Here is a 23,945-nt window from a genome sequence, read left to right as displayed (position 1 = left end):
AAAGGAGGAGGAGGAGGAAGAGGAGGAAGCCAAACCATCCACCAGAAAGTAATGCGTTGGTCCAGTGAAGGGGAGCCTTCCTTGGGTTCCCCCCCAAGTCCACGAACCCAGCCTGGCATGGAGCAGAGAGAAGAGCAGAGGTAGGAAGCCAAAGACAAAATGGATGGGGTCTTTGACCAGTCCCAGCCGGTCACTCGATGCTGGTGCAAACTGGGATCAGGTACTACCATGTGCAATGGCATTGCAAGCTGGAGGGCACCCAATGGGCATTGGTTTGCCATGAGTGGGCACCCAGGTATCGTCTGGGTTGCATTGCACAGCAGCTGGAAAGGAGGACCCTTCCTGTTCCTAGGCCCCCAATGAATGTGAGCAAATGAGTTTAGCACAGAGGCAGCCATTGCTATCAGATAAACAGGGAGATCTCCTGATCCAGCTCAGCATTGGGCTTCTGCTCTGGAAAGCAGGATTTGAATCTTCACTCAGCCATGGAAACCCAAAGGGTGACTTTGGGTGAGTCATAACCTGGAGAGCCAAAAGAAAACAAACAAACAAACAAACAAGCTTCATTTAGCTACCGCTTCAAACCGCCTAAGCAGTGTCTAAGCGGTTTACAACTGTAAGCTAATTTGCCCCCAACAATCTGGGGACTCATTTTAGCAACCTCCTTGGAAGGATGCAAGCCTTGAGCCCTTTTGCTGGTCTTGAACTCGCAACCTTATGGTTTTGAGTCAGTGACTGCAGTACAGGCATTGAACCACTGTGCCACCAGGGCTCAACTGAAGGCGATGCACTCTTGCACACACTGAAAGTCCCTAAACCAACTAACAAGCAAAGTCTGGTGCTAATGACGTACTACTGATGTATTGCCATAAGTAGGAAACCCACTTGAAGGCACACAATGACAACAACAACTCCTGGGAATGATGCAGAGTTACATCTTGGATTGTGCAAGTTTGACACCACTTTAAATGCTGTCACACTATCCTTTGGAATTCTGGGATTCTGTAGTTTTCACAAGGTCTTTAGCCTTTCTCTGCCAAGGAGTATTAATGCCCCCATAAAACTACAAACCCCAGGATTCTGTAGGATGGAGCTGTGGCAGTTAAAAGTGGTGTCAAATGGCATTATTATTTCCACACCTGTCGTCTTACAGCAGCTATCCCTACACCTGGTGCCCTTCCAGATGTATGGGACTACCTACCCATCACCCCCAGACAGCATGGCCCTTGACTGTTCTGGATGTGGAAGATGGGCATTGCCATCTAGGACCCATCCAAAGAGATGGGGAAAGGGGTCTTCTGGGATGCTTGATCCCAGGGCCACTTTTCCGCCTCTTGAGCAGGGAAGATGGCCTTGCATCCTGGCTAGGGATGATGCCAAGGGGCGCCTAGCAACCACCAATCCAAATCTCCCGGTGACCTGCTTTTCTCCCTAGCAACTGCTCTGCTTCTCCTGGCAACCGGCAGCAACCCTCTCTGGTCCCTCGGCCGCCTCTGGCAGAATTGCTCCGTCTGTTTTAATAGGACCCAAGGTTCATTGCAATCTCTCCAAAAGCCTACGAAGGAGCATCCTTAGAGGTCCTTGCTTTGCAAGCGGTTTGCAAGCAATTTGGAGCCCGAAAACCATTGCCATCGAGGGAATTGGGCTCCAGGTCCCCATGAGAAGCAGAGCGGGTACGAATCCGGGTGCATTGATGCTTCCAAAAGAGACATGACACGATCCAGTGAGTATTTAATTCACTCTTTCCTGGGAGGAGTGAAAAACACCCAAAATTGAAGCGGCAGCTCTCATTATTTAATGGGATTTCCAAAGCCCAGAATGTGGTAGAATAAGGGCTAATAATAATAATAATAATAATAATAATAATAATAATAATAATATAGTCAGTTCTCCTTATCCACAAATTCTTTATCCACAGATTCAACCAACCAGGGCTTGAAAATATTTTTAAAAGTATATAAATTCCAAAAAGCAAACCTTGATTTGGCCGTTTTATATACAGGACCCCATTTTACTATCCATTGTATTTAATGGGACTTGAGCATCCATAGATTTGGGTATCCGTGGGGGGGAGGGTTCCTGGAACCAAATCCAAGCAAATACAACAACAACAACAACAGATGGTTTTTATTCTAAATCTACCAGTTCGTCCCAGTTGCAGGAGCCCTATTGAATGCATAGTGAAATGGTGAGTCAATATGTAGGTAAATCCCATTGATTTCTGCATGTATGCATGCAAGAATATTGCATTCTCATAGCTCTTACTTACCTTTCTAGGGCTGAATCGGAGGGCAAGGCCCTTGTAGGAGCTCCTTCGGAAAAGGCCACTTATTTGTCTCCTTCTCTGCAGGTGGGTTTGCTTTTTAATAGCCATTTCCCCAAAGCTCCTTTTTAAAGGTCTGCCTTCTTGGTTTTACCTGCAAAGAAAACACTTGAAAGTCTTGCAAATGCGGAATGTGTTTGTTCTTGCTTTTAATGAAGGCGGATGAGGAAGGGACTGGAACCGAATCTGTCGCGCCTGAAGGTAAGTGCATCTTGCGCAATGGCACTCAATACCAAATGTGGTGGCAAGATAAAAAGGAAAAATATTCTGGGAGAACATGCCTAAAAATATAAAAAATAAAATTACTGAAAAAATTTAAAACCGTTAAAACCAGAATTTTTTTGATTTAACATAACAGAAGGAATTGAAGTTAAACTAAACCAAGAAGAAAAAAGTGTCTTTCCTTTATATGAGCACAGCTGCATGAATGCTGTATGCAAGGCATTGAAACAGAGACAATACTGTCTATAGAAGAATGCCTTGCAAAACTAAATGACCCGGCTCTCAGGGATAGTTTATCCAGGTCTATTAATGGAAAGACAACTCAACAACATGAAAGAAAAACAGAGATGAGTGTCAGCATTACGGAGTAAAGATAAGGAGGACTAAATAAGCAAAAGTAAAGGATAGGTATAAAACAGGGGAAGATGGAAATTGGAATGTCTAAGTACAAGTATTTCTCTGTGTTATAATCTAAAACCAATCATTTTAAATAGGTTTAGAAAGAATGTGCCGTCAAATGTACGGCCAAAATGTTTCCTGTTGACTCTTGATTTTGTTTGTTTGCTGGTTGGTTGGCATTTGTCTTTTATAGTTTTGTTTTTTATATTGCATTAAAACCATAATAATAATAATAATAATAATAATAATAATAATAATAGAAAGGTGTGCATTTGTTTCATGGTCTTCTCAATGCGGATGGGCCGCTTTGCAAGAGACCCCCATCGCCTCTCTCACCCGTTTCTGTGCTTTTTATTGCAGCTTGGGACTCCTGCCGCCGCCGCCTTTGCTTGCTAGTAGCTCCATGGCCAAGCCACAGCGGGGCATTGCGCTGGCGCACCTGGTGCGGGACAGGCCTCTTGAACCTTGGGTGGCCTCTCCGTCCGGTCGCGGCCTGGCTGACCACTTGCCCAACGTCCCCAGCGGCTGCCACCGCCTGGCCCCCGCCTCACGCATCCCCATCCTTGTCTCCAGAAAGGGCACGGCCGGCGTGGCCAACCCCGGTTTTTGGAAGGAAAGGCCTTCCCCTCGCACCCGGGGTAACGTAGCGTCAGCCGCGACGTGGTGCTTGTTGTGGGAGGCGGATGCGAGGCCTCCGTCGGTTTCTGTCTTGCATGCTCTGTGCTTCTTTCTCAATGCAAAAACACCCAAGAGCCTTGTGGTATCTGTACACTTGCTTGTGCGCTCTCTCTTCTCCATCTTATTCCTCCATGCTTGGCCTATTCACAGGAAAGGAAAAACAAACAAGCAGGATTGCTAATTTGGGCAAGAATGAAGACAGCTTCCCCAACTCCAAAATGAGATTTCTACTGCTATACCAAGATGCCTTTAGTGATCAACCCTTACTACAGTGAGGTCCAAACTTTGGTGCTCCAGGTATTTTGGACTTCAGCTCCCAGAATTCCTGGCACTTGGCCAAACTGGCTGGGGCTTCTGGGAGCTGAAGTCCAAAAACCCGGAGGACCAAAGTTTGGGAACCGCTGCATTACAGCCTTGTGCTTGTAAACGGATCTTGTAGCACCTGAAAGAGAGAAGTTGGCAGCCTGAGCAATGCTCAGCTGCATTTGGCCACTGCGCTTATGTCTCAAGCACATATTCCAGAGGTTCTCATTATCATCAACATTATTTAGTATTTTCCCCAGTCTTGCAACTAAAGAAGGCTAGCAGATATTAGAAAGGATGCTGCTAAATGTTCATGTACAGTCGGCCTTTTATATCTGCAGATATTTATCCAGGCATTCCACCATCCACAGCTTGAAAACACTTTAAAAAATAGATTACATTCCAAAAAGCAAAGCTTGATTTGGCCATTTTATATAAGGGACACCATTTATATAAGGGACACAAGGGGACATGAGTATCCATGGATTTTGGTATCCAGAGAGGGTCCTGGAATAGGGTTGCCATAAGTCAGGACCTCCAAACCGGGACAAATGTAGGATAACATTTTCAAATGTAGGACACATTTTTCTAAAAATGGAGGACATGCAAAAAAAATCGGTGCTTTTTAAAAAATGTTAATCTAAATGCATGTTTCTTAGGCATGATCAAAATGGAGGACATTTTGGCATCATTCCTAGACAGATGGCAGAAATGGACTTCCCTTTCTGGCCAAACACCCCCAACCTCCATTCCAAAACACACACGACGGCACATTTGGGCATTTCACATGGCTTTACTGAACATGGCCTCTTGCATATTTCAGAGGCTTATTCCATAACCAAACCCCTTGGGTTTAACACTTAGCATGGTTTAACATGGCTATGCATATTGAACATGTCAAGGTGGTTTCACCATTCTTGCACCAAGTGTACTTCTCAGAAGTGTGTATAAGGAGGAGGGGTAGAAGGAGGAGGAGGAGAGAAGAAGGAGGAGGAGAAGGTGAGTGAGTGACCAGAGGCCTCAAGGTGTTTTTATTTTTGGGGGGGGGGTACTTTTAATGCCAACAAGTCTCCCTTGTTTTGACAATGATAGTGTGGTGGTGGTGGTGGTGATGATGATGATGATATGAGTCAGCTTGAGAGGCATGCACGCACTATTTCAGAAGCCGAGAGAGTGTGACTTTCCAAAGTGCCTTTTCTGTGTGTTTTTGGTTCTTTAATGGTGATATTGATATCAGAAAGCCTCTGAGGCATGGTCAATGTAAATTACTGTGATTTTTACAAACTCATGCGCAGTGAAGAAAAACCAAAGTCCCTTGACCAAGTACACACTTCTCAGAAGTACACTTGGTGCAAGAACGGTGAAACCACCTTGACATGTTCAATATGCATAGCCAGAAAAATGTGTCCTACATTTGAAAATGTTATCCTACATTTGTCCTACATTTGTCCCGGTTTGGAGGTTCTGACTTATGGCAACCCTTCCCTGCATTTCATGATGTGGATTACAGGGCACCTAACCTTAATGAAATGAATCTTTAAGAGCCCACAAAGTTCTGGTGTTCTTCCTTCTTGTTGTAAATGTGGCTTCTCTGTCTTCCTTGTGGCTGTTGGGCTATTTTGAGAAAGATTCCTGAAACATTTTCTCCTCCTTTTTCTGTGCTGAACGAGGGAAGCTGTCGTGAAACCATATCTAGATTGCTGATGATTTCCAGAAAGATGGAAGACGTTCAGAGCAGAGAGATGGTTGCATAAAGCCTCGCCTTACTGTCTCTTCATGCTCCATGCGTCACATTCAGTTTATTAACTTGTGCGCTCTGTGTGCGTCTTATCAAAGCAGCACCCCCAAAAAGAGACCTTCCTTTGCAAAATCTAACAATGCACATTCAGAAAGGCTTTAGATCCTCAAGAAAGAGGGATGCCATCAAAATGCAAACTGATGCCGCTGACGCAGACTGTGAAAACGCAATGCCTTATTCCAAGGGTGGGAACCATGCAGTTATTGCACTACAAATCCCATCCTTCTTCACTGTTGGATCTGCTGGACGAGGCTGCTGGGTCTTACAGTCCATCTGGATTCCCAGCCTTGACCCATCTCCTCCGTGTGCCAAAACACACTGCAGAAATAATCCAGTTTGACACCACTTTAATTGATTCCATAATGATACATAATTCTGGGAATCTGTTGCTTTGTGAGATGTTTAGCCTTCTCCGTTGGAGAGCTCTGGTGCCACAACAAACTACAGATCCCAGGATGCCATAGCATTGAGCTGTGGAAGATAAAGTGGTGTCAAACTGCATTAACTCTGCAATGTGGCAGCAGCCTTTGAGGTTTTCCTTTCTGACTCGTTTTCATCTGCTTTCTTGTTTTCAGGTAACTTTCCCAAGGTGAACATCCAGAAAGTGGATTCGAAGCATGGCTTTTCGGGGGACCCTGCTTTTGCCCCCCAAACGCACCCTTCACCCCCGAACAAATCCCAAACCCTTGCGGTTCCAGTTACACCTTTGGCTCTCAAGAGGTAGGAATGGAGGCTCTTTCCTAGGCTGCATCCACACTACAGATGTAATCCAGTTTGACACCACTTTAACCGCCATGGCTCAATGCTATGGGATTCTGAGATGTGCAATTTTGCAAGTTATTTAGCCCTCTCTATCAGAGAGCTCTGGTGCCACAAATAAACCACAGTTCCCACAGTTTCATAGCATGGAGCCATGGCGGTTAAAGCGGCGTCAAACCAGATTATTTGTACAATGTAGTTGCACCCAGAGTCAGCCCTGGTTGGCATGTGGAAGAAGAAAGGGATGGAAAAATTCTGCATCTGATGGATTTTTCTCCTTTTCAAATTAGGAAGAAGGGTCACGTCGAAGAGGACCCTGCGGAGGATCTGGGAGCCCTTTCTCCAAAACGGTCTCCAGTCAAAGCTTGGACTGATCAGTCCAGGCCTCAGAGAGAAGAAGATCAGATCAGGTACAATGCTCCGACGCTGGGTTTGTTTGGCATTTTTATCCAAATTTCCTTTATCCAAGGAGCTGGGATTTGCAGTTTTACAGGGCCTTTAGCCTTCTCTGCAAAAGAGTGCTAGTGCCGCATAAAACCAAATCCCAAGAGGGAGCCATGTCAGCGAAAGGGGTCTCAAACTGCATTATTTCTACAGTGTAGATGCATCCATAGAAGGGCTGTGTGGCATTTCGCCCAAAAGACAAAAGCGCAAAACCATTGTGGAAATAATAATATTATTAAAAATAATAGTAGTAATAATAATGATGAGATGATGTAAATAATAACAAAAATAAAATAAAGTAAATATATTTTTAAAACTTGAGTTTTTGTTCGCTTTGTGCATTTGCTCCCATAATAGGGCTGTGTGGCATTTCGCCCAAAAGTTATTGCTCTCAGTGCAAAAACATTGTGGCTTCTTGTGATAAATAATAATAATAATAATAATAATAATAATAATAATAATGGTAAATAATACATTTTTTTAAATTCAGGTTTTTGTTTCCTTTGTGCATTTGACAAAAAAAAGGTCTCAAAGTGTGGGAGGAGGTATCTGGTTTTCTCACTGGGGTCCCCATAGGTCCAGAGGCCCTTTCCATGTGGGTTGGAGGCCATTCCTGGGCCTTATCCTTTGCCTTTTGTGATCTGTAGTTTTCCGGAGCGCAGCAGTTCCACTGCAAGTCAAAACAGCGCCATGATCAATGACCGCTTGCAAGAACTGGTGAGGCTCTTTAAGGACCGGACGGAGAAAGTGAAGGAAAAGCTGATCGACCCGGACGTCTCTTCGGACGAGGAAACCCCTGCGGCCAGTAAGTGTGGCTTCCTACATCTTGCTTTGATTCAGGCCTTTGCTCCAGTAGATCCAGGTCAGTAGGGCAGGGAATCCGCTTTGGGTTGTAGTCCAAAAGGCAGCCGGGGTGTTTTGGCCACCAAAAAGAAAATCCCACAAAGGCCTCTTTCCTCTTGTGGGTATTGTGCACCTTCAAGTTGTTTCCAACTTATGGCGACCCACTGGTTTCCTTGGGCAAGTCACACTCTCTTAGCCTCAGAGGAAGAAATCTGCCAAGAAAACCACGCAATAGACTCGTCTTAGGGTCACCATAAGCCAGAAACAACTTGAAGGCACACAACAATCACAATTTGCAACCTTCTATATCTTATTATCTGTATAACTGTGTTTAAACAGAATTGCAAAATTGTCCAACACACATTTTGCTAGATTCTTTGCCAGAATATTGTGGGGTATTTTGTCGAAGGCCTTACTGAAATCAAGATGTACTACATCCATGGCATCCTCTTCATCTACCAAGCTGGTAATTTTATCCAAAAAAGAGATAAGATTAGTCTGGCATGACTTGTTTTTAAGACTTTTTGTGGGCAGTGATTCTGTACTCCGTCCGTATATCCTCCAAAATTGAAATAAATGAGTTAGTCTCAGAGGCATAGATATAGGTTAAGAAGTGAACCCTTTGCTTTCGTTCTTCCCGCAGCTCCATCCAAAGATAAACCGCCGGAAGAAAAGAAGGAGGAAGGAGAAGCAGAGAAGGAGGAGGAGGACTCCTGCAACATGCTTTGCTGCACATTTAAGGGCCGGCGCTTCCTCCGCCGTGCGAAGAAAATCCGATTCCAGTTTCCCAGTAGCATTGACCCACTCACCAGTAAGTAAGTTGGCAGAGGAACTTTCGACCAAAGCAATGGGCAGTTATGTAACAGAAAGCAGGGAAGCCATTGATACCAAGGGATTTCCCAGAAATGAACCATGGGCTGGACAGCTAATGATCTAGTAATTAACATGATTTGCATATAGCTTGCAGGGCTGCATTGCCCTGCTTCATTTCCAAATACGAGTGCACCTAAGTGCTTTGCAGGGCATTGGTGTGATAGTTGCTCATTTCTTGTTCTTCTGTTATCTCCGACTTATGGCGACCCAAGAAAATCATGGCAAGATTTGTTCCAGAGGTGGTTTGCCATTGCTTTCCCAAAAGGCTGAGAGTGTGTGACTTGCTCTAAGTCGCCCAATGGGTTTCTGTGTGGCGGAGATATGGGACTCGAACCCTGGTCTCCAGAGCTGTAGTCTGACATTCAAACGCTCAAAGTCTTCTGGGCAGGATAAGCTTTTGCAGATCAATTCCTGCATGGCTTCTAAATATCTTCTGGGCTTTTCTCTCCCACCTTAGACCTGATGTATGTCTTCTGGCTCTTCGTTGTGGTCCTGGCATGGAACTGGAACTGCTGGCTGATCCCCGTCCGCTGGGCTTTTCCCTACCAAACGCCTGGGAATGTCTGCTACTGGATGGCCATGGACTACCTCTGTGACTTCATCTACCTTCTAGACATAGCCGCCTTTCAGGTCCGGCTGCAGTTTGTGGAGAAAGGAGACATCATCGTAAGTCATGCACAGCAAACCAAACCATTGGCAGATGGCCTTTGTTCTGCTGCAGTAACTTCTCCATTGCATTGAGGGGTCTGGAAGTATGTAAGAATGGACCCAGGAAAGCGATTTTGGATCGGTATCATGATGTCTCCACCAGGAATGGCAGTGGCATCATGGGCCACGTCAAACCATAGGTTGCCCAATGGAGACTGATGTTCTTTCCATTTGCTTTCTCTTCTAGATGGACAAAAAGGCCATGAGAAGGAACTACCTGAAGTCACATCGTTTCAAGGTAGAGAACACTTCCCTTCATTTTAACCTACACTAATAATATATATTCTAAAAATATATTTACAGTCAGCCCTCCATATCCACAGAATTTTTATATGAATTCCAAAAAGCAAGTCTTGGTTTTGCCATTTTATACAAGGGATATTGTGCCATTGTATTTGACAAAATTTGGGTATCCGTGGATTTCTTTTTGTACAGCGCTGTGCAAATTTACAGCACTTTATCTATTATTATTATTATTATTATTATTATTATTATTATGCTATCCATGATGGTCCCAGAACCAAACCCCTGTGGATACCAAGGACACATTGTATTTCATTTCTTATCTTCCTTTTCCCTTGGAATGAAGTGGGCGACAACAGCAAATTAACACACAACCTAACAACACGCAAACAGGGACTCGGATCCTGACACTTGCTTTCAGATCAATGTTTTAAAAGGTTTTTGTCCTCTCAGCCGTTGATGCTACTTCAATCGTATTTGTCTATATGTTTTTAGCCACTTGTTTTCATTTGCAATTGTCTCCCTTTTGCAAACTGCCTCAAATCCCAGCTTTGTGGGAAAGGCAAGGAATGCTTGGTGTATTGATTGATGGGTTCTTTTGCAGATGGATGTCATTTGCCTCCTTCCCCTGGATTTCCTTTACTTCAAAGTCGGTGTGAATCCTCTCTTGCGTTTGCCCCGATGCTTAAAGGTAAGCCAGGGGTGCATCTACACTGTAGAAATAATGCAGTTTAACATCACTTTAAGTGCTGCAGCTCCGTTCTGTGGAATCCTTGGATTCGGAGTTTTGCAAATGCATTCCTTGCTTGCTTCCATCCTTCCTTCCTGGAAGCTCCACATTGATCAGCCTTTTCTGTTCCTCTTCTCCAGTACCTGGCCTTCTTTGAGTTCAACAACCGGCTGGAAGCCATCCTGAGCAAGGCTTATGTTTACAGGTGAGCTGGGCTCCTCTTCCTCTCCTTGGAAAAGGCTTCTGCCATTTTCTCTTGGTCCCAGTGGTTTTCCCTATTTCAGCTGCATTAAGGAAGAAAGAAGCGCATTTTAAGCCACACAATAGCCTGGCTCACTTCCATGTTCTTCCCAGGGGCAGCTCTTCTTCTCTCTCTGTGCAAAAACAGTGTGCAAAAGTTGGAACATCCCTCCTTGCAGATGGCAAAGCCTTCTTTCCACCAAGGAGAGCACTGCCAGGAAAAAATGTGCCATTTTAGCCAAGCGTGACCCAGCAGATTGAGTGTTGGACTATGCTTCCCAGCTCGGCCATGAGACCCATTGGGAAACCATGGGCAAGAAGTCACACTCTCTCAGCCTCAGGGAAGGCAATGGCAAACCTCCTCTGGACAAACCTTGCCAAGAAAGCCCCAGGATAAATTTGCCTTAGGGACGCTGTAAATCAGAAATGACTTGAAGGCACACAACAGACGCACAGGATCCCCGCACGTTGTAGGGCTTGTGAGTGTTGGATGGCAGCTCTGGAGACCAGGGTTCGAATCCCTGATCGGCCATGGAGACATTTTTGTGTGATGCACAATGTCCATGTTTAGTTCAAAGTTTTGGAAATGGAGTGGCTTTGGGTGAGTCCCACTCTCTCAGCCCCAGAAACCCCTTTAGGGTCTCCATAAGTCAGGAACGACTTGAAGAAGGCACACAACCACAAAATACACTGGGAAGCTAGTGTGATGTAGTGGTTTGGATGTTGGACTAGGACCTTTGTTCGAACCTCCGCACATTACTGGATGATTTTGGGCAAGTCACAGTCTCTCATCCTCAGAGGAAGGCAAGGGCAAAACCACTCCAAACAAGCCTTGCAATAGGTCGCCTTAGGGTTGCCCTCAAAGGCGCACAAGAGCGCCGTTCACTGTTGTGACCACCATCCTTTCCTTCCTCCTCTTTGTAGAGTGATCAGAATCACGGCTTATTTGCTCTTCAGTTTGCATGTGAACTGCTGCCTGTATTACTGGGCCTCCTCTTCCCAGGGTTTGGGCTCCTCCGCCTGGGTCTACAACGGGGAAGGCAACAGGTACTCCTCTTCCTCCGGTGGCCTCCTTTCCACCTCCTTGTAAGATAGAAGTAGAGAAGTAGAGAAGCACCTGGGCGCCTGATGCAAGTGAGAGGGCCCTTTCTCACCTGTTTTGTCTCTCCGAAGCTACATCCGCTGCTATTATTGGGCCATCAAAACCTTGATCACCATCGGAGGACTGCCGGATCCCCACAATCTGTTTGAGATCGTCTTCCAGTTGCTCAACTATTTCACTGGCGTCTTCGCTTTCTCTGTTATGATAGGACAGGTAAGAAGGTGGCTTTCTTGAGGGTCGGTTCCAAAAACATAAAGATATCTTGCAGCATCTTTGAAACCGAAATGTGTGAAAGATGTTGTTGCATGGGCTTTTGAAGGCCATCCATCTGAGGAACTTAGACCGACGAGTCCAGAAAAGCTGCAGCTCCTTTCATGCAGTCAGCCCCCAAGATTTTGCAAGTTCTCTTTGCAGATGGATAATATTCCAGGTGAACACCACTCTCTTCTGAATTCTTTTGCTCTTCGTTTTGTGCAGATGAGGGATGTTGTGGGCGCTGCCACCGCCGGACAAACCTACTATCGGAGCTGCATGGACAATACGGTCAAATACATGGCCTTTTACAGAATCCCCCATTCTGTCCAGAACAGAGTCAAAACGTGGTACGAATATACGTGGCACTCGCAAGGCATGCTGGGTAAGAGGCGGGGAAGATTTGGAAACGGGCTTCGCTCTTCCACAGATATATTCTATGTTGCCTAGTATCTAATTAGAAGTGACATTAAGGCTGCATCTGCATTGCAGGAATAACGCAGTTTGACACCGCTTTCCTATGGGTTTCTGGGATTTGTAGCTGGGTTGGGCATCACAGGTATCTGACAGAGAAGGACAGACATCTCACAGAACTACAAATCCCAGAATTCCATAGGATGCAGCCATGGCAGTGAAAATGGTGTCAACACTCCATGATTTCTACAGTCTAGAAGATGATGCAGCCTGAGCTGCATGTTTACATCTGCTGAAGTGGAAAGTTAATTTTCTGAACAGTTGCTATGTTGTTATTTGTATTGCAGCTTTAATATGCAACCCTGCCATATTAAAAGGGAATTCACTATTAAGAGCAGAAGAACGTAGGGCCAGGGTTGAGAGAAATGGCAATATAATATATATATGCATGATTACGTATATATGCTGAAAAAACGGGTGGAGGTCCAAGACTGGAGAGAGATTGGACATCTCCTTCAAGTTTGGATGTTTGGGGTTCAGGAAGAAACTTTGGGGTTGACCTGCTAAACTCTGAATTAATGGAACAGCGAATCCTCTTTGGGGTTTTAGTCTGGACTTTTCTGGAGGACTTTTGGTCACAGGAAAGTGCAAATAGGTTTGCAATGTCTCCTTTGCTTCAGATGAATCAGAGCTGATGATGCAGTTGCCGGAGAAGATGAGGCTGGACATTGCCATCGATGTGAATTACGGCATTGTGAGCAAAGTGCCACTTTTTCAGGTAAGCCTAGATTAAGTGCCGTGGTATTTGGCAGCTTCCTGTCACAAAGAAAGCGGTTAGATCCACTTTGGATCATAGTCCAGAACTTTAATGGTCCAAACTTTTGGTCCTCACCGCACCAAACAGTCCATGAGCTTCATCATCCCAGGAAACCTCTTAGAATACCTTCCCTTTCAACCTTTTGTCCAGGAGGGGTTCCAAACTGACCTCCATTTTGAGCACGAATAACACACTGGGGCTAATTTCAGCACTAAAGAGAGCCTTTAAAGCAGATAAAGCGGAAATGGCAAGTAATTGCGCCAATGATTATCACATACAATTGCGTGCATAAAGTGATCCCAGAAACACACTGTCACTGAAATCCTGAAAGTAAAAAGATGTGCGTTAATTCTTCTTTGTGACCACTTTAATGGTGAGTTCTGTGCAACGGCATATGAAACCGTTACATATAATTACCCAATTTTTCCGGGATATTAACTGCTGATCTCCTTTGTGTGGTAAACTCCAATGAGGCATGAATTCATATCTGTATGAACATTTTTAGTTTTTCTTTTGTAATGTCTTCCATTTTTCTTGAAGTTCCTACATCCTGCGGCACCTTGCCCTCCTTTGCAGTTGGGACATCTGGTCGCCTTGTCATTAGATCCTTTAAAGTTCAGAGGATAACAATCACAGAAGTTACTGCATCCCTCACCTTCTCCAAACTTAGTGATTCTCCTTTTCTCATATATATATATATATATATATATATATATCGCATCCAGGGTTGCGACCGGCAAATGATCTTCGACATGTTGAAGAGGCTGCGGTCGGTTGTATACTTACCCAACGACTACGTGTGCAAAAAGGTAACACTAATAATCTACGGGTCTTGAGCCAAGTTGGGGAATTTGGTATCTGCACCAGACCCTCAGATTGCCCCAAATATGTTGACAAAACAAGGAGAAAGTCCCAGATGAGATTGAGACTGGACATCTCCTTCCAGCTGAGATGTTTGGGGTTCGGGAAGAAGATTTGGGATTCAGGAAGAAGATTTGGGGTTGCCATCTCCGATCTGCAAAACTCTAAACTATACAGAGTGATATTTTCGCTCACCAGAAAAGTATTGTTGGGCAAAAACTATCCAATTTGTGTGTGCTTTGGGTGCAATTTGAGGTCTTTGGGTGAAGCCTTTAGGCCAAAATCTGCAAACCAGAGAGATTTTTCCCAAAGACTTTTGGGGTTTGGAGGACTGGCAGAAGAGTTTAATGACCCCAAAAGAGGTTCAAGGTACACTTGTGGCCAATGGATCCTACTCCTCCTTGCATCACTGTTTAGGGGTCTTGGGAATGACCAAAATGTTTGGAGGACTCATAAACTGTGGGTTCCAAGTGAAGCCCATGGGTCACCCTTTCTCTGCCTTTAGGTGAAAGGTTCGGAAGTGGTGCATGACCCCAATCCCCTTTCTTGCCTTTGGTCTCTTTTCCAGGGGGAAATCGGCCGAGAGATGTACATCATCCAAGTCGGACAAGTCATGGTTCTTGGGGGTCCGGACGGCAAGACAGTTTTGGTGACATTGAAGGCTGGGTCCGTGTTTGGAGAGATCAGGTGAAGAAGTGGAGAGGCTGGATCATTGTCACACAGAACATGAATAATAATAATAATAATAATAATAATAATAATAATAATAATAGTAGTAGTAGTATCCAGATAGGGCAGTCTGATGCAGATAGATTATTATTATTATTATTATTGCTATCTGTGAGACTAAAGTTTGGACTAAAGCATTGTAGCAGATTCACCATCCCACTAACATGGGAACATCCAACCCTTACAGTTTGTAAGAGTGGCCATACCCCAATAAAGAGAGCTTTTATTTAATCACAAAGGTTGCACATTAATTAAAAGAGCTTAGATACAATATATTCTTGATAAGGAATGACTGGACATTTGGATGAGAGGCTAATGAATTTATATTGTTGCTGAAACATATTGGGGATCACACCAAAAGCAAAGCGTTGGCAGCTGAATTACAGACACAATCCTACGCACCTGGGATTGATTGACCAATTGATTGACCGATCGATTGCTTTTCCCTATTAGCCTGCTAGCCGTGGGAGGTGGGAATCGGCGCACGGCGAACGTTGTGGCACATGGCTTTACGAACCTTTTCATCCTGGATAAGAAAGATTTGAACGAAATCCTAGTCCATTACCCAGAGTCTCAGAAGCTGCTACGGAAAAAGGCCAGGTGAGTTATTGGGACTGAACTGGATGCTTTCTGGTTCCATCGTAGTTGCAGAGGACAAGGAACATCTGCGCAGCCCAGTTGTTTGTCTATCTCAGCAGTTTCCCTTCAGTCGCATATCTATGGTTAGCAAATCTGCAAACATGACTCAGGATGCCAAAAAAGAAGGTCTGCTATTTCTTAGTGGATTTTGTGGGATGTTTCTAGGCTTAGGAGCGAGAATAGTGGTTTGAGTATTGGGCTAAGACTCTGGAAACCAGGGTTTGAATCCCTGTTCAACAATGGAAATCCATTTGGGCAAGAAGTCACACTCTCTCAGCCTCAAGGGAAGGCAATGGCAAACCTCCTCTGAACAAATATGGCCAAGAAAACCACATGATGGATTTGCCTTGGAGCTGCCGTAAGTTTCTCACAATGTGGGGTGTAGATAACACTTGACACCAAATTTTGTCATGCCAATTCCTCCCCCCCCCAAAAAAAAAAAACGAATTATGGGGAGCACTGGGGTCCCATGAGATGCTAAACAGGATTTGGGAATACATTTTGCCCATCTCTCCTCTGACTGTAATATTCTGTTAATTTGATAAATGACATTTAAAAAAAGAGTTTCCAGAAAGGCAGAGCATCAGAAGAGTAACTGCCTTGAAACGCTGAGCTAATGTTTTATTTTAATATCTCACCTTTCTGCATTGAAAAAAATATATTCTGTACGTAATTGATTTTGGAAATTGCTCTAACTTGTTCCAGGGATGCAGCGTAATGTGAATGTTATTCTTGCTGCCCCCTATTTTCTGTCGCAGGAGAATGCTGAAAAACAACAGCAAACCCAAAGACGAGAAAGGGGTCTCGGTCATCATTCCTCCGAGGGCCAGGACCCCAAAACTCTTCCAAGCCGCTTTGGTTGCTGCCGGAAGGATGGGAGGCAAAGGGAAGCTGGCGCACATCCGATGGAAGCTGAAAGAGCTGAAGGCCATGCAGGTGACCATGCGTTTGTGGATGGATTGGAACATGGAAAGAGGGTGCATGAGCCGGGGATAGTCCACTAGCAATGGGGAGATCCACAAAGGCTGAGATCCAGCCTCCATTGTGTCCTATCCTTGTGTAAGTTCCCTTGCAGAAGAAGTGGCTGGACATTTTTGTCTCATGTGCAGCATCTGCGTTCACATGAATATTGCAGAAACCAGGCTGCACATGCATTGCCATTGCACAGTTGGTGCATTCCACTTGCAGATGTGCATCATATTGCATTGTAATGTACATCACGCTTGGTATTTCCATGCGTTGTGCATTGCGACCACAGAATCCTAGTGGTGGAAGAGACCCTAAAGGGCCATCCATTTCAACCCATTTCTGCCATGCAAGAAGACACCATCAAAGCCCTCCCTGGGAGAAATGTTATCCGTCCAACCTCTGAACCAAAGTTTGGGATTCGCTGGGGAGGTATTGTCCAGAGTAGGACAATAACAACAACAACAATAGATGGATACAGAGGCCTGGAAGTGCCCTTCCCAAGCACAGTGCTCCCAAGACAGACCTCACCAGCAAGGATCCCAGTGCAAACAACAAGAAGCATTTATATCTCTAACAACTATATGCATTTATATTTGTAGGATGCCAACGCCACTCCGGTTCCACCCAAATCTCCACTCAGTCAAGGTTCACCGGCTGCTTCCAAGAAACCAGATGACCAGAGGACTGAGAAGGTGGTTTCCAAGTCTTCTGGTCACTCTGTCCTGGTTTGCATGAATCCAGTACCCAAAAGCGATGAACAGATTCTCTCTGTGGAAGTTGCAGACAAGGAGGAAACTAAATAGAGACAGAGGCCCCTGCATTTTTGGTGGCTTGACTCTTCTTCCAAAAGTGATCTCTATTGTTCTGCTACAAACTTTGGGCCTCCATATGTTTTGGACTTCAGTTCCCAAAAGTCCCAGTCTGCTTGGCCAACAGTAAGGGATTCTGGGAGCTGCAGTCCAAAACATCTGGAGGACCAAAGTTTGGGAATCATAGCAGAAAAGAAAACTGTCAATGAATCTCTCTCTATAGCCAGCCCTCCATATCCTTGGGTTCTGCATCCATGGATTCAACCAACCATGGCTTGACAATATCCCCAAAAGCAAACCTTGTTCAGCATTTTATAGCAGGGATGCCATTTTACTCCCCCGTTGTATATAATGGGACTTGAGCATCCATGGATTTCGGAACCAAATCCCAATGGATATCGGGGGCCCACTGTAATAGGAAACTGCTGCTTTCCTCCAGTTGCAAAAGCCAGAAACCCTTGCAAAGCATAACAGCCCTTTCCCCCAAACCCTTAGGATCATAAGTCACTATTTACTTGCACTAAATGCACACCTGGTTTCTTGTAGTGACAACTCACTTTCCCTTAGTATGGTTTGCAGATTTATTATGTATGTATGCAGATACGCGGGTTTATTTAGTATGATTTAACAAAGTGAACGGAAGGGTTATATTGGCCTAATAGTCAAGGGATGGGATGCTCTGCAGCAGAAAGAGATGCCCCAGAGCATCACTGGCAATTGATTCAAAGTGCATTTAGGACGTTAATCCTGTTAATCCTGATATCATTGGCTGCCTTTCCTTCTGTTTGTAGTGAAATTGGGAAACAGGGGGTTTCCCTGTCTCTATTTGGAAGCAGTCTTCCAAATGGTAAGCCAAAGTGGCTCTTTAACACCAGGATCTGGGGCTGAGCTGCACTGCAGAAGTAACAGTTTGACACCGCTTTAACTGCGAAATCTGGGATCTGTAGTTTTGTGAGATGCTTAGCCTTCTCCGTCAGAGAGCTTTGGTGCCACGGCTACAAATCCTGGGATAGGATGGTGCAATGGCAGCTGAAGCGGTGTCAAACTGCATTAACTCTGCAGTGCAGATGCAGCCTTGGTTGCAGAAGGAGGAAACTTGGTGGGCTGGCAGGTTTCCAGATGGGATAGAAGCATTGCAATCTCTGGTGTCTCTATAGAAAACAGCACTTGCTAAGCTTGCCTAAACAACAGCACACAGTGGCACACCAATGCCCTAATAAAACAGCACAGTTTCTGCCACTCTCCGTCTATCTGTACTTCTTGCAACTTACTCCTTCAGACTTCTTGAGACGGGTCAGATGTGTCTGGAGGCTGCTGGACGTTGCAGTATTTATTGGTATAGTTTTCTTTAAATATCCAAAATGACATCTTCTGGAATATCCTCCAACCAAAGATGTGTAGTTTCCCAACTTCTGTTTGCAATGTCCATCTGCAAAGGGATCTTGCAGCATTTTTCAGGGTGCATCGACACTGTAAGAAACAGACAGACACAGCTGTCTCCTTGAAAACTATAGGGATTTTTGTGGATGAAGCTGTGCAATTTTTTGTCTGGAGGAAGCCTGCAATAAATTAATAGCCGCACTCAAGTCACACTTTCACGGCCGGCTTTAAATAGTCATTGGAAGGCAAAGAGGCTTAAACAAAGGCGCCTCAAAGAAGCTCAAGGGCAACCACCGTGAAATCCTTTTTGGTCACTCTGGTTGGACTAAGGTATGGGGAGGATGCAGGCCATATACATGCATCAGACTGCTTTATTTCTGCAGTGCAGATACATCCCCCAGATGGCAAAAGATTGCTCTGCCTTTGTGAACTTGGGTTTTGCAAGGAATTCAGCCAAGGCCAAAGCAATATCTCCCCCCAAATAAAATTTTTGCACCCCATAAAATGTCCTTTCTCAAACAGGGAAGGATAGATGCCTCACAAAACTACAAATCCCAGGATCCCATTGCATTGAGTCGTTGCAATCAAAGTGGCACCAAAAAGCTTTGTTTCTGCAGTGTAGATACACCCCCAAAAGGCCAAAATCTGGTAGATCTATTGCTTGCACTTCAGCCTTCGTGAACTTGGGTTTTGCAAGGAATTTAGCCAACGGTTGAAGGCACTGTTTGTCGGAAACAGAGTTTACATTGGTGTGAAAAGGCCTTACTTTGACCCTATAATATTAAAAGGAGAATTTGGTGCCGCAGGAAACGCTTGCTCTCTGATGGTTTAAGCTGCCTTTTGGAAAGTCCAGCCGGCTTTGCTTCCAGCCAAGGTCAATGGCTCCATCTGCCAGAAAAGAAATTGCACCAAACAGTCCGTAGGATTGTTGTAAAACCCATTGAAATGCCTTGGATGTGGCTGAAGGACCCTGGCAAACATCCGGGACACATTTAAAGACTCGTCCACGCATTTCCCAAAGACATTTTTCTTAAAGGTGTGGAACTAAATCAGACCGGAGTCGTCCTAGTCTTTCGGCTTAGGCTGCCCTATTCTTAAAAGATGTAATCCTTGCTAATGGGATTGTGTTGCTATTTCCTCGGAAGGAGGACCCATCGTCCCTGATGGTCATCTTGTCCCAACGCCTGGCTTCAGATGACCCACAAGGCGACGATTCCCTGTTTTCTCAATGGAGGACTGACTTGACCGCCATCGCAACGCATTCCCTGGAAGTTTCCAAAGGATGTGTATCCTGCATTTGGCGATAAAACAAAACATAAGTCTTTGGCCGACACAGTCCTGCAAAGCGTTTGCTTTACGATGGTTTTAAAAAGCACTCTGCGCATGATTTCTCACGTAAGGACAAGTCTTTATCCAAGGATCCAACTGTCTGTGGCTCAAAAGTATTCAAAAGCAATACAAATGCCTCCCTGATTTTGGCCGTTTTATAGAAGCCAGATGAGTTTCTGCATTTTGCAAAAAAGGATGCGATGGCAACATAGAACCAGCGCACCTCTGCCTATTAGTGCGCCTTCGGCTGTTTCTCCTGGGCTGGTGCCAGGCGCATCTTTGACCTGTTTCTCCATGAAAACACTGAGAAGGTTTGCAGAGAAAAGAGGAGGAAGTCTGGATTTCTAAACCCAGGAATCCATTTTGTTTAGTCTCTCTCTCTCTCTCTCTCTCTCTCTATATATATATATATATATATATAATTTTATTATTGCTAGCTGCTTCGATCTGCTTGGAGGGGGGGGTTAATAAATGCATTATATATATATATATATATATATATATATATATAGTACACAAAAGATAAAAGAGAAGAGAAAAAAAAAATAAAAAAAAAGATGGTAAAAAATATAAGAATGATACTAATTAGCCAGTCTGAGAGCCTTGGGGGCTGGGGAGGGAGAGAGAGAGAGAGAGAGGGGGGGGGGGGGCAAAGACAGGAAATGAATGAATAAATACACTTATTCATATTCTTATTTGTACCCCAGTTTCCCCCCAAAATTAGGATTCAAAGCAGCTTACATCTGAAAATAAAGGTACACACAATATATATATATATATATATATATATATATATACACACACACACACACTATATATATATATATATATAGTGTGCATATATATATATATATATGCAGACACACATACTGTTTATATTTATATATATACACACACAAAATCAGTTTATATATACAGTATATATATATATATATACACATACACATACATACAGTCTCTCTATATATAGTTTATGTGTGTGTGTGTGTATAGTATGTGTATATATATACACACACACACACACATATATATATATATACTGTATATACAGGCATAGTGTTCTCCCTGGGGTTGCCATGACAACGGTGGGCCAATGGGAAGGCGTCGTTGGCTGGGAGGCCGGGCCCCGGACCGGCTGGGTCGGCGCATGCGCAGGAGGCCCGAGCGTGGCTCCTCGTCGTCCGTCGGTGGCTCTGTAAAAAAAGGTTAAAAAGGCGAATGCGGCAGAAGGTGAGGAAGGGGCGGGGCCAGGAGGGGCGTGTCGGGGGCGGGGCGTTATCACGTCGCGTGGGGAGGGCGTGTCCTCCCGGTGACACTCTCTCAGCCTCAAAGCAGCAGCAGCAGCAGCAGAGGCAAATCCCAAGGAGCTCAGCAGCAGCAGAATAATGCCATGGTTGACTGCTCTTTCAGCCTAAGGCTCTTCCCTGTGTCTTTTCCATGGCCCTCTTCTTAGCCTTGGAAGAGCTTTGGCTCCCAGGGAAAAAAAGGGGGGGGGGTGTTACATATTGTTGTTATTGTTATTGTTACTACAGTGGGGGCCCTTGGCATCCTTGGCTGGGGTTTGCTTCCAGGGTCCCTCAGGGGTGCCAAAATCCTTGGATGCCCATGTCCCATTATATGCAATGGGTTCATTATTACTATTACTATTGCAGTGTACCCTTGTCATCCTTTGGGGTTTGGCTTCTGGACTCCCAGGGGTGCCTTTGGATGCTCACGTCCTACTAAATGCAATGTGATATTATTATGACTACTACGCTGGACCCTTGGTATCCAATGAGGTTTGGCTCCAGGATCCCTGATGGGTCCCAAAATCCATGGATGCTCTAGTCCTACAATGGGTTTAGTATGACTATTACTATTGCAATGGGCCCTTGGTATCCGCTGGGCTTTCATTCCAGGATCCTCTCTGGATATCAAAATCCTTGGATGCTCCTCTCCCATTAAATACAATGGGATTGTTATTATTATTATTATTACTGTTCTTATTGTTATTACTATTGCAATGGGCCACTGTGGTTTGGTTCCAGGATCCCCATGGATAACAAAACTATGGATGCTCAAGTCCCATTATATACATTATTATTATTATTATTATTATTATTATTATTATTACTATTATCAGAGTGGGCCCTTGGTATCCATTGAAGTTTGGTTCCAGGATCTCTCCGCAGAGACCAAAATCCATGAATGCATGAGTCCCTTTAAATACAATGGTGTTGTAAAATGGTGTCCTGTATATAAAATGGCAAAATCAAGGTTTGCTTTTTGGAACACACACACATATATATATATATTGAATATTTCCAAGCCATGCGCAGTTGAACCCTTGGTTTTGGAGGGCTGGCTGTACCAAGCATTTGCTTTCTGGCGCAGGTTCAGCCTCTTCCGAATGTGTCTTGATAGCCTCCCTCGTTTTGTGGAGTAGCAGGGCCTGTTTTATGCCAACGCTGTCCTTGTCGTCCTGCGTCTCCTCCTCCTCCTCCTTCTCCTCCTTTTAAGCTTTCCTCTTCATCTTTCCTTGCAGATGATTGCGATGGCAGCAGCTTCGCAGCCTGAGAGCTCCCTTCCTCCCTGAGAGATTTGTGAAGGCAGACACCTCCCACCAAACCACAGTGTGAACACCGCACACCCTTTTGCACACCCTTTTGCGCGCTTCTTGGCCTCCACCTCCGTCTGGCACACTGCAGGCAAGGGAGGCCGGAGCAAAGAGGAACCCGCGCCACCGCATTTCTGGCATTCCTTTCCAGATGCCAAGAATGATGAGTAGAAGGTTTCGGAGGAAGAGAGGCTGAAACAGACAACAGCAACGCATAGGAAACTCCAGGGCTTGGCAGCCGGAAAGTGTCAGTCGGAGCCCAAGCTCCAGGGAGAGACTTTTGGGTTTTGTCCTTGGGAGGAAAGTTAACATTTAACAGAAGACAAGTTGTTGGCTTGCCTTAGAGGAAAACAAGGAGCAACACGCCTGGCTTTATCTGTGTCCTTAGAAGCACTGTTCCCTTTTTGACCGCAGGTAACGTCCAGAAGGTGAGTTTGGCTTGGTCTGTTTTTAAAGGGGTTGGGGCTAGAAATGAAAAGAGCTCGTTCTTGTCGCATGCTCTGCGGGGATTCAGAAAAGGTGCCCTTTGTTCCCAGCCTTTGCCCGACTGTTGGGGTCAGGCTGGGCAAGTCCAAGCCCAAACCAATCCTCTGGAAATTTCCTTTGTGGTTTGGGACTTCTGGGTTTCCTGCCCCGTGATTTCTGTATGTCCTCCGAATGCTGGCATCTTGCGTGAATGTGTTGAGATGCGTTTGAGTTTGCAAGGAAGAGGCGCACAGAGCTGGACTGGAGGAAAATACTACGGGAATATTGAACCGAGCTGCTCTTATTTCTCTCTCTGGTCCTGATTTTACCCGGAGCTTGGCACTGAAACCATGAACTCATAATCTTCATTGCCGACGTTCCAAATTATGGCAACCCTCTCCTTGACTTTCCTTGGATAGATTTATCCCAAGGTTGGCTACTGTTGAGAGAGTGCACCTTGCGCAGGGTCACCCAGTCACTGTCTGTGGCGGAGTAAGGATTTGAACCCCGGTCTCTTGGAGTCCATAGTCCAACATACAAACCACCACAGCTGTGTATTAGGACCAAAGTTTGGAAAAAATTCCCTTTTTGGACTGCGGTTTCAAAGAATCCCCCTGTTAGTCTGGTGGATTCTGGGAGTTGTAGTCCAAAAAGGTAAGTCCCCTAGACTTTGAGTACATCCCTATGTTCATCTACTGAAGCTGAGTAATGGGGACTCAGCACAGGTTACCATATATACTCGACTGTAAGTCAACCTCACGTATAAGTCGAGAGCAGGTTTTGGGGCCAGTATTATGGATTTTGCTATGGCCCTTGGATAAGTCGAGGGTAAAACTTAGGGCCATGTAATGAAGGATCAAGGATGGTGCAAAGGGAAATGATGCCAAAGAACTTAGACAATTCCATCAGACATTAACTGTTTGTGCGGCTCCTAAAGGCTGAGAGAGTAGAGAGGATCCACGCTTCTTTTTGGTGCTCCCAGGATGAACCAAGCTCTTGCCTTTTACCACTCTTTTCAGA

General features: G+C 44.9%; 2 protein-coding genes across 7 annotated transcripts in view; both read left to right on the top strand.

The window, feature by feature from the left end:
• Positions 1–18,394, top strand: CNGB1 (cyclic nucleotide gated channel subunit beta 1). Of its 2 annotated transcripts, XM_042438630.1 has the most exons (20): positions 1–140; positions 2,278–2,350; positions 2,482–2,524; positions 6,299–6,443; positions 6,773–6,892; positions 7,574–7,731; positions 8,413–8,580; positions 9,100–9,308; positions 9,538–9,588; positions 10,198–10,284; positions 10,464–10,528; positions 11,488–11,610; positions 11,737–11,878; positions 12,143–12,302; positions 13,012–13,109; positions 13,874–13,957; positions 14,578–14,696; positions 15,192–15,338; positions 16,136–16,313; positions 16,946–18,394. In XM_042438630.1, the coding sequence occupies exons 1-20, from the start codon at positions 52–54 to the stop codon at positions 17,147–17,149; spliced, it is 2,463 nt and encodes an 820-aa protein (XP_042294564.1). In that variant the 5' UTR covers positions 1–51; the 3' UTR covers positions 17,150–18,394. The 2 variants fall into 2 exon arrangements, with proteins under 2 accessions (XP_042294564.1, XP_042294565.1); XM_042438631.1 differs by lacking the exon at positions 1–140 and adding an exon at positions 1,482–1,723 and having other exon boundaries at positions 2,278–2,524.
• Positions 18,395–21,015: 2,621 nt separating this feature from the next.
• KIFC3 (kinesin family member C3) overlaps positions 21,016–23,945 on the top strand; it is a 40,519-nt gene continuing 37,589 nt past the window's right edge. The window contains exons 1-2 of one of the 5 annotated variants that reach the window (XM_042480775.1): positions 21,016–21,094; positions 22,389–22,888. The gene's annotated coding sequence lies outside the window, so the exon portion shown is untranslated. Of the gene's footprint in view, positions 21,095–22,322; positions 22,889–23,945 lie in introns of those variants that run through there. The other 4 variants (XM_042480778.1, XM_042480776.1, XM_042480780.1 and 1 more) reach the window with 4 other exon arrangements.

This window comes from Sceloporus undulatus, chromosome 8, assembly GCF_019175285.1.
Source record: "Sceloporus undulatus isolate JIND9_A2432 ecotype Alabama chromosome 8, SceUnd_v1.1, whole genome shotgun sequence".
Lineage (NCBI taxonomy): Eukaryota > Metazoa > Chordata > Lepidosauria > Squamata > Phrynosomatidae > Sceloporus > Sceloporus undulatus.
Note: the sequence above shows the minus strand (reverse complement) of the source record. Positions and strands in the feature narration are given on the sequence as shown.

What these genes read in the sequence shown, in the direction of transcription:
- CNGB1 (XM_042438630.1), top strand. Translation starts at nt 52, where the DNA reads ATGCGTTGGTCCAGTGAAGGGGAGCCTTCCTTGGGTTCCCCCCCAAGT. An exon ending in GTTTGCCCCGATGCTTAAAG is followed by an intron (nt 10,285 to 10,463) that starts GTAAGCCAGGGG and finishes CCTCTTCTCCAG; the next exon opens with TACCTGGCCTTCTTTGAGTT. An exon ending in ACGACTACGTGTGCAAAAAG is followed by an intron (nt 13,958 to 14,577) that starts GTAACACTAATA and finishes TCTCTTTTCCAG; the next exon opens with GGGGAAATCGGCCGAGAGAT.